General features: G+C 34.2%; 1 protein-coding gene across 2 annotated transcripts; it reads left to right on the top strand.

The window, feature by feature from the left end:
- LOC109347459 (5-methyltetrahydropteroyltriglutamate--homocysteine methyltransferase-like) lies at positions 2,146-7,740 on the top strand. 2 transcript variants are annotated; one of them, XM_019587327.1, is made up of 12 exons: positions 2,146-2,222; positions 3,882-4,241; positions 4,345-4,432; positions 4,717-4,844; positions 4,938-5,329; positions 5,421-5,584; positions 5,743-5,823; positions 5,916-6,082; positions 6,173-6,278; positions 6,489-6,739; positions 6,829-7,030; positions 7,138-7,740. In XM_019587327.1, the coding sequence occupies exons 2-12, from the start codon at positions 3,892-3,894 to the stop codon at positions 7,498-7,500; spliced, it is 2,292 nt and encodes a 763-aa protein (XP_019442872.1). In that variant the 5' UTR covers positions 2,146-2,222; positions 3,882-3,891; the 3' UTR covers positions 7,501-7,740. The 2 variants fall into 2 exon arrangements, with proteins under 2 accessions (XP_019442872.1, XP_019442871.1); XM_019587326.1 differs by lacking the exon at positions 2,146-2,222 and adding an exon at positions 2,274-2,361 and having other exon boundaries at positions 3,885-4,241.

Raw genomic sequence — 9,231 nt, forward strand, 5'->3', positions numbered from 1 at the left:
AATCTCCCACTACCGACAGAAATTAGAGTTAGTAAAAATAACATATACAAAATAAAAGTTTACCAACTAGAGTTAGTTGATTCAAGTTGTATATACATATTTTTTCTTAAGCTTCACATATTTTCAACTAGGATTGTATTCCTTCAATGAATATAACATACCTATATATTTTCAATAATCTTAACCAAAGGGATATGAGTTTTTTAATTCATATCACATTGGTCCTAATACACTAAAAAAAATATCACATTGTCTCTTGAAATATTTGTGATTTTACTCTCCAAGATGAGGGTAATATGGCGATTTATATATGTAAAAATATACGAGTTAATTACAAATTAAAATTTATCAACGTTTTCTATGTTCATTCTTCACATGTCACATTGAACTTTGTTCACGTAACTTACATGGTGGAGACAGTATTAATTCTTAGAAAATCTTGCAATTGATATTATAATATCTCTACCAACAATCACGTTTTTATAATAAATTAAAAGTGTATATCAATACATTATCAATGTAAAGAATTATATATACAGTTATTACATTATTTATCACTTATTTATATTATTTCTTGAAGAATCAATTATGAATAAACATGAACATTGAATACAGTAATAATGTATAAAACTCATACACTGTTAATAAATATATTTTTCTTCGTAAATTAATATGGGAAATACAATCTATAAAAGTTAAAAAAAAAATACATCGTGATAAGCAAACTGTTAAAAAGGTCCAAAGGTGACCCCAATTCCTCACCAACTTGCAATGTTAAATGCAATATGCAATATATAAAAGTGAAAATACATCGTGATAGACAAACTCCAAAACATGTCTAAAGGTGGCGATCCCAATTTCTCACCAACCACATCGTCACTTCTCAAACATGTCTTAATTTATAAACAATAGTTTAATGTTTTTCTATTATATATTAGTTTCTTGTAACAATAAGATAGACTTACGTAATAAAAAGTAATATATTTAAATATTATAATATATATTATTTTAATTTTTAATTACTAATCAATAATTATAATAATGATTATTGTGAATTTAATTAAAAAAAGTGAAATTAGGAGAAATATATTATTTATATGTTGCATAAAATTTCTATTTTCTTTCACTTTATTCTTATAGAGAAAGAATTTGTATGAGACTCATACATTTTTTTTACTCTCTTTGTTCCTCTCTTCTTAATATTAAACACTAAGCATGATGCCCAAGACCCCTTGACCAAGAAAGGAAAGGAAACCAATATTGCCCAAACACACCAACATCGGTCAGAAAATAATCGAAGTAATGTGGCCTTGGCTCATGAATCTGACCAAGAAGGTGTGACCCTAACACACAAAAATGACTGAGACAGTTGACTTTGGCACATGGAGCTGTGCATGAACCCAATCGAGACAAAATGACCCTAGATGTAAAAATGATCGAGACGAATTGGACCTGACACATGAAACTAACCGAAACATAGTGACCTTGGTACATGGATCTGACCAACATAAGCTCACTGAGAAATGTTGGCCACGTGACCCAGAATCACACATAAAATTAAACTTGGCCTATCACAAATTACTTGCCTGAGCATATTGATTAATTTTGATATTTCACTAGAATATATTTTTTAATTAGCCTTTTTGAGAATGTGGGGTAAAATAAAATCATTAATTAATTAAGTTAGTGGAGATATTTTTGATCAACTTGCTTCTCAAGTAATGTGTTTAAGACCTTGTTTCAATTAATGAGAATCAATATTATTCAGTATATTTCATTATTTATTTTTTCTATTTCTCTTCAACTTCACTCTCACTTTGTTTTCTCTTTTGCTAAATCTATCCTACCATACAAAGGATACATGGTCTATACATGCTAGTTACCAACTAAGGAAGCATGCTATACACCAAAAAGCCATTTCTCATTGTGTTTAATTCATTCTATATTAATTACCACTTTTTGGGAATTTAATTAAAATTTATCAATAAGATTACTGTACTAAAATAAAAGTGAAGCCACACCTATTATTCCATATTGGTTGGTGTAGTTGGTTTGACCAAAAAAACTGGCCTATAAATAACCCTATCACTGCTCCATTTTCTTCGCATTCTTCATTGTACTTCAATCACATAACAGAAACCCATATAGTAAGAAAGAATTAGTCTCTTTTACCACACAGTTAAACGGTAACTTCTCCTTTTCTCACTCTCCTTCATTCATTTCACGTAGTTACCCACTTCTCTTCTTATTAAATATCATCACATTCCTCACTATTATTTACTACCTCATTTCTTTCTCTCACTTCCTTTAACTACAAAAGTTTTTACTCTTTTTTACTTTCTCACCGAAATCTATATACTGGTAAATATGAATGGTTACTTATAGTAGTTACTTTCATGTGCCACATACTTTTCATTTTTGTTTTGTTTAGATCTAATGCTTGATTTAAAAGTCATCTGAAAATTTTCACTTTGGTTTCGTTACTTTTTTTAATGTAGTATAGCTTTGATCATTTGTATGTAAATTAGTGACACATTATCAACCAATCATGTTTATATATTTCATATACTATATACGTGATTTTTAAGATATTTGTTAAGAATCGGCAGCTAGTACACACGACTTCTACTTAGTGCAGCATGGTACAGAATTAGAAATCATGACCTCGATGTCATTAGTCAAACAACCTTATCATTGCAATAATCCTCAACTTACCTATTTAAGAACATTGAACTGTTTTCAGTGGCATAATATCAACAAAAGGGCAGCCGAGAGGCTCTCACTTAATAGGGTAGATACTCAGCCTTCTTCCATAAATGGAGAAATTTTTTTCTGAATTCGAATCTATAATCTCGTAGTCACTAAGCGGCCTAGTGGCATGATATCATTATTCTATTTTATTTGACATAGAAATGAAATTTTTATTTATTTTTATAAGTCAACTAGTGAAAATAAGGTTTGGTTGTTGTAATTAATAGTTCAACTACCTTATGCAAATCTGGAGTGAAAAATAATTCTTTACCAAAAAAAGTTTACATAATTTTTGTACGTTTTGATAACCACTAGTTAGTTCATCCTTATGATGCGAAACTGTTGTTGGGAAAAGGACACTACCAGATTTATTTGTAGAGTGTCGATGTAAAAACTTATATACAGTCTTTGTATCATTTATTATTCATTTGAATTATTTTATTTAAAATATCAGGTGGATGATGTATAACACTCATACATTACTGGTGCGTTTATATTTTTTTCCTCTTATTTGTAACTGATTAATCAACTAATGATCATGTAACTCCTGTTTAAATTGTATGGTTCTGTTAAAATTTCAATCTAATTCAAGATCACATGCTCATTCCACTCCGTGTAAAAATTCTGATTTAGCATAGATTATGGAATAACTTCCAAATGATTTGTAATCTTTCGTGAAACATATCATAGAAGCTTATTAAAACATTTTCCCATAGCATTGTTGCATATGAGAACATGATTTATAATAGGCCATTATGACGTCGGTTGATTTATATAGTCGTCTCTACCTAGTTGGATTAAGGTTTGATTGTTGTTTTATTGCAGTTTGGATTTGAATTTTTTCTTACCCTTTATATGCTTGTGTTGTTGTAAGTGGTGTGTGTTTGTCTGATAATTGACTTGTGAATTGTGATTCTTATGTTTAGTAGTTTTTCAAATGGAAACTATTTGTTCTAAACTTCTTATCACACATCTATTGAAGAAGAGTAAATTATTGGTTAAAAAAGGACTAAATAACTTGTTTTCCTAAGGAAAGAACATGTGATAATCAATAATTTGTCCATCATTGAGGGGTGTATAACTGTTATGAAACATAAAGAATTGAATTTTTTGTGTTATTTTACCTGATGCAACAGAACAATGGCATCCCATATTGTTGGATATCCTCGCATGGGCCCCAAGAGAGAGCTCAAGTTTGCTCTGGAGTCATTCTGGGATAAGAAGAGCAGCGCCGAGGATTTGCAGAAGGTGGCGTCTGATCTCCGGGCATCCATCTGGAAGCAGATGGCTGATGCTGGGATTAAGTACATCCCCTGCAACACTTTCTCATACTATGATCAGGTGCTCGATGCCACCGCCATGCTTGGCGCGGTTCCACCCAGATATGGATGGAGTGGTGGGGAGATTGGGTTTGATACCTACTTCTCCATGGCTAGAGGCAATGCATCTCTGCCTGCAATGGAGATGACCAAGTGGTTTGACACCAACTAGTAAGTGAAGGCTCATGTTTCGTTTTACTGGTTGTTTTCCCTTAATGATGCTATGGTTGTAATGATCTGGTTATTGAACTATTGTGTATGTGCTCCGATTCAGCCACTTTATTGTCCCGGAATTGGGACCTGATGTGAACTTCTGTTATGCTTCCCACAAGGCAGTGCACGAGTACAAGGAAGCCAAGGCGGTATGTATTTCATAAATCAATATATTAACTCCAATTCAACTGTTTGTTTCTTGAAAACCATATGTTAGGTATCATGAGATTAGTTAAGCTGTGACGTAAGAAGCAGTACTAAAAACACATAGTGTATTGTTTTCTCCTTTTTTTTATCTTATATTCATCAGGAGATGTTCTTTCGATGCCTGATGTCGGCCAGTGTCCACTGGTTGTTCTGTGTGGATCATTATGGTATTTTCATGTGTTTATCTTTATCGACTTTGTCATTGAATATTTGATTTCCCTTGCAGCTCGGAGTAGATACAGTTCCGGTCCTCGTTGGTCCCGTATCATACTTGTTGCTCTCCAAACCTGCTAAGGGTGTTGATAAATCCTTTTCTCTTCTTTCTCTCCTCCCAAAAGTCCTTGCTGTCTACAAGTAAGAATTTAGCTTGCTTAGAACTATTTATTATTTGTTCTTTATGATTCTACTCATAATATTTCTCTAACTTGTTTATCGCTATAAACTCAGGGAAGTTGTTGATGATCTTAAGGCAGCTGGTGCTTCATGGATTCAGTTTGATGAGCCTACCCTTGTCACCGACCTTGATTCTCACCAGCTGCAAGCATTTACGGCAGCATACTCAGATCTTGCATCTAATTTATCTGGTCTAAATGTTCTTGTTGAGACGTACTTCGCTGACATTCCGGCTGAGGCATTCAAGACCCTCACATGTCTGGGTGGTGTCACAGCATTCGGATTTGATTTAATCCGTGGAACTAAAACTCTTGATTTGATAAAGGGAGGATTTCCTAGTGGAAAGTACCTCTTTGCTGGTGTGGTTGATGGAAGGAACATTTGGGCTAATGACCTTGCCTGTTCTCTCAACACATTAAACGCTCTCGAGGGCATTGTGGGCAAAGGTATTGTCAAACATGCAGTTCATGAAATGTTTTTGGTACAAATCTGCTGCTAATATAATCACTTGATATATCTTTTCTAAACCGTATACAGATAAACTTGTTGTTTCCACTTCCTGCTCACTTCTTCACACTGCTGTTGATCTCGTTAACGAGACCAAGTTGGATAATGAGATCAAATCATGGCTGGCTTTTGCTGCCCAAAAAATTGTTGAAGTAAATGCATTGGCCAACGCAATGTGTGGTAAAAAAGATGAGGTAACCTCTATTCCGTAAAGTTTAGCTCGCATCATCCAAACTAAGTTAACTAGATGGTGTTTGTTACTTGATAATAATGTTGTATTTTACTTGGTGGGGGAAGCATAAATATTCTTGTTTGTTTCACTGAATGACTATTTTCATGGTTTCATTTCTAGGCTTTCTTCTCTTCTAATGCCTCTGCTCTGGCTTCAAGAAAGTCCTCTCCCAGAGTGACTAATGAGGGTGTTCAGAAGGCCGTGAGTTCTGATCTTTTGTTGTTTCTTTTCAACTATTGGATTTCGTTATGAAATTTATTGTCGTTACTTATGGCATTCTCTTTCCCTTCCAGGCTGCTGCATTGAAGGGTTCTGACCATCGCCGTGCTACTAATGTAAGCACCAGACTGGATGCTCAGCAAAAGAAGCTTAACCTTCCGGTTCTCCCGACCACCACTATTGGATCCTTCCCCCAGACTGTTGAGTTGAGGAGGGTGCGCCGTGAATACAAAGCTAACAAGTACGAATGCTGAGAGCTGATATCTTTGCTTGTGTTATTGATGATTTTCCTTCTTTTATTGAGCTGAATTGAATCTTGCTTTCTAATCAGGATCTCTGAGGAAGAATACGTAAAATCAATTACAGAGGAAATTCGCAAAGTCGTTGTTCTCCAAGAAGAGCTTGATATTGATGTTATGGTACACGGGGAGCCTGAGGTCAGCTTTCATCTACACATAAGGAATACATTAATATCTGCCGAAGCAGAGAATAAAAATAATGGTTTTACTACACTTGTATTATTTTGATACATCTTTAGCTCTTCCTTTCTGCATAACATCACATCTTGCTAGATTTTCTGCCCCTTAATGCAACGTTGCCGATTTCCAATTGTACTTCTCACTAATAGTTATTGACTTTCCTTGCAGAGGAACGATATGGTTGAGTACTTTGGTGAGCAATTGTCAGGCTTTGCCTTCACTGTCAATGGGTGGGTGCAATCTTATGGATCTCGCTGTGTGAAGCCACCAATCATCTATGGCGATGTGAGTCGCCCAAAGCCGATGACTGTCTTCTGGTCATCTACTGCACAGGGCATGACCAAGCGCCCGATGAAGGGAATGCTTACCGGCCCTGTCACCATTCTCAACTGGTCCTTTGTTAGAAATGACCAGCCTAGGTATAAACTCAAGACCCATTTTAATGTTGAGGCAACAATGAACATTTACAATATTCTTATTTCTAACATGGCGTGAAACTTTTTTACAGATCCGAGACTTGTTATCAAATTGCTTTAGCTATCAAGGATGAAGTAGAAGATCTCGAAAAGGCTGCAATCACCGTTATCCAGATCGATGAGGCTGCCTTGAGAGAGGGGTTACCATTGAGGAAGTCCGAGCAAGCTCACTACTTAGACTGGGCTGTCCACTCCTTCAGAATCACCAATGTTGGTGTGCAGGATACTACTCAGGTATTTCTAGATTATTACAAATCAACTTTAAAAGAAAATTGTTCTATATTTAGATCGAAAAACATAGTAAACTTGCATATTTGATGCTTATTTAACAATTGACACAGATCCACACCCACATGTGCTACTCAAATTTCAACGACATCATCCACTCGATCATTGATATGGACGCAGACGTGATCACCATCGAGAACTCTCGTTCTGATGAAAAGCTCCTGTCAGTCTTCCGCGAAGGAGTGAAGTATGGAGCTGGAATTGGCCCTGGTGTGTATGACATTCACTCCCCGAGAATCCCTTCGACCGAAGAAATGGCTGAGAGGATCAACAAGATGCTTGCAGTTCTTGAGACAAATATTTTGTGGGTCAATCCAGATTGTGGCCTCAAGACTCGCAAGTACACAGAAGTGAAGCCAGCACTTGAAAACATGGTTGCTGCTACAAAAGTCATCCGCAACCATTTGGGAAAGTGAATGGCATGAGAAAGTACAAGAGTATCAGCAGTAACATTGTTCTGCTTGATTTATTCACAAGGGAAAATTTTCTATTTTGGTTCTTGGTGCAAGTTTGAGTTCAATATTTAGGTGTCTAGTATAATGCTCTTTTATGAGCAGTTTATCTTTCCACATCCCATATTTTTTTGTTTTTCCATAATGTTTTGTATTTTTGGGGCAATGCTTCAAATTTTATAATATGCAAATGCAATTTACGGCTATGAGCATCTTAAATAGTCTATTTCTCAGTTCATAAATAATATTATTCCCTTCAATTTCCATTTAATTCATCTTATAGGTAGTCATTTTCGTGACGTAATTCTAATAAAAGACACAAATTATTAATTCTCAAGCGCATGAGGAGAATCAATCCAAAATACTAGTCTATTAGGTGGAATAGCCTCCTACCTTAAGTGCGTCTGTTTGTTCTACTTAATATGAGACTCCTAACATAAAATCAATTGTATAATGTTTGTTACAACTCATAATCGTTTATTTGTCGGGTAGTTTTTTAAAGGGAAATGAATAAAAATGAGAAACTTCAAAATTATTTTATTGGAGAGAAAGTTGCTTCAGGTTAGTTTGAGATTATTTTCTTAAGAGAAATTGTGAAAGTATTCTCATAGATCTTCACCTAACTGAGTTAAGGATTTATCAACTGCAAATGACTTCATTTTTTGTGCACTCCTGAGCTTATCATTCTTCATTAGGTGTAACCTAAGAAGTACGTATTCGAATACGTGTGTTGGATATGATACATATCTGATACATCGATATATATATTTTTAAAATATGGGATACAATATGTTCAAGGATACATGTATAAAATAACAAATAAATAAATAAAATATGATAAAATTATGAGTGTAAATCAAAATATCCAAAGTAAAAAATATAATGAAAATTGAAAATCATTGTCCTCCAAAATTCCAAGTACCAAAACTAAAAAATATAGTAGAATAATTTATAAAACTGCTTATTGTCTAGCCATAGAAACAAAAATAATATCAATTTCATCTCCTCTTTGACGACGATGTTGTGGATGAGGGAGTCGGTAAGGTGAACCAGCTATCAGAGAGTCAATTCGGTGTGACTGTATGTTGGTATGAGTCTTTGTGGCCTTTAAATAAGTTGGTGTTTATTGAAAATGAATCCAGCTTATCCTATTTTATTGAAAACAAATTTATATTATCTTATATTTTAATAAAAACGAAATTGATATGTCTCTTGATATTTATTTATTTTATTTTACTTTTTTATTTTATTTTTTTATTTTTTGGATACTTTACTGATACATATCCTTCTCGAATCTGAGCGTATCCGTGTCGGAAACGTGTTGGACACCGACATGCAAAAGTGTTCAACGAATCCGTACTTCAAGAGGGTGTAACATTAATTGACCAATATCATCATTCCATTCTTCATCTTCTATCATGATCCCACATTTCAATTCCCCCTATTTCTTCATTTTAGAACCATTCATTTTCTGTCTTCATTTTAGAACCAAACAGCCAATTTTTTTACATAAATTCATGAACTTTATCTTTCTATAATGGTCATTTCAAATCTTTTTGTTGGAATCATTCCTAATTGATGTGGAAGCAAGATCAATGAATAATGATAGATGAACAATTGAATAATTCAATGATGGTTATTCCAAGGTCTTGAATTATTCCTTGAGTCTTGAGAATTATGAAATCTAACTTAGAA

Source organism: Lupinus angustifolius, chromosome LG05 (genome assembly GCF_001865875.1).
Source record: "Lupinus angustifolius cultivar Tanjil chromosome LG05, LupAngTanjil_v1.0, whole genome shotgun sequence".
Classification (NCBI taxonomy): Eukaryota; Viridiplantae; Streptophyta; class Magnoliopsida; order Fabales; family Fabaceae; genus Lupinus; species Lupinus angustifolius.

What these genes read in the sequence shown, in the direction of transcription:
- LOC109347459 (XM_019587327.1), top strand. Translation starts at nt 3,892, where the DNA reads ATGGCATCCCATATTGTTGGATATCCTCGCATGGGCCCCAAGAGAGAG. An exon ending in AAAGTCCTTGCTGTCTACAA is followed by an intron (nt 4,845 to 4,937) that starts GTAAGAATTTAG and finishes CTATAAACTCAG; the next exon opens with GGAAGTTGTTGATGATCTTA. An exon ending in TGGTACACGGGGAGCCTGAG is followed by an intron (nt 6,279 to 6,488) that starts GTCAGCTTTCAT and finishes CTTTCCTTGCAG; the next exon opens with AGGAACGATATGGTTGAGTA.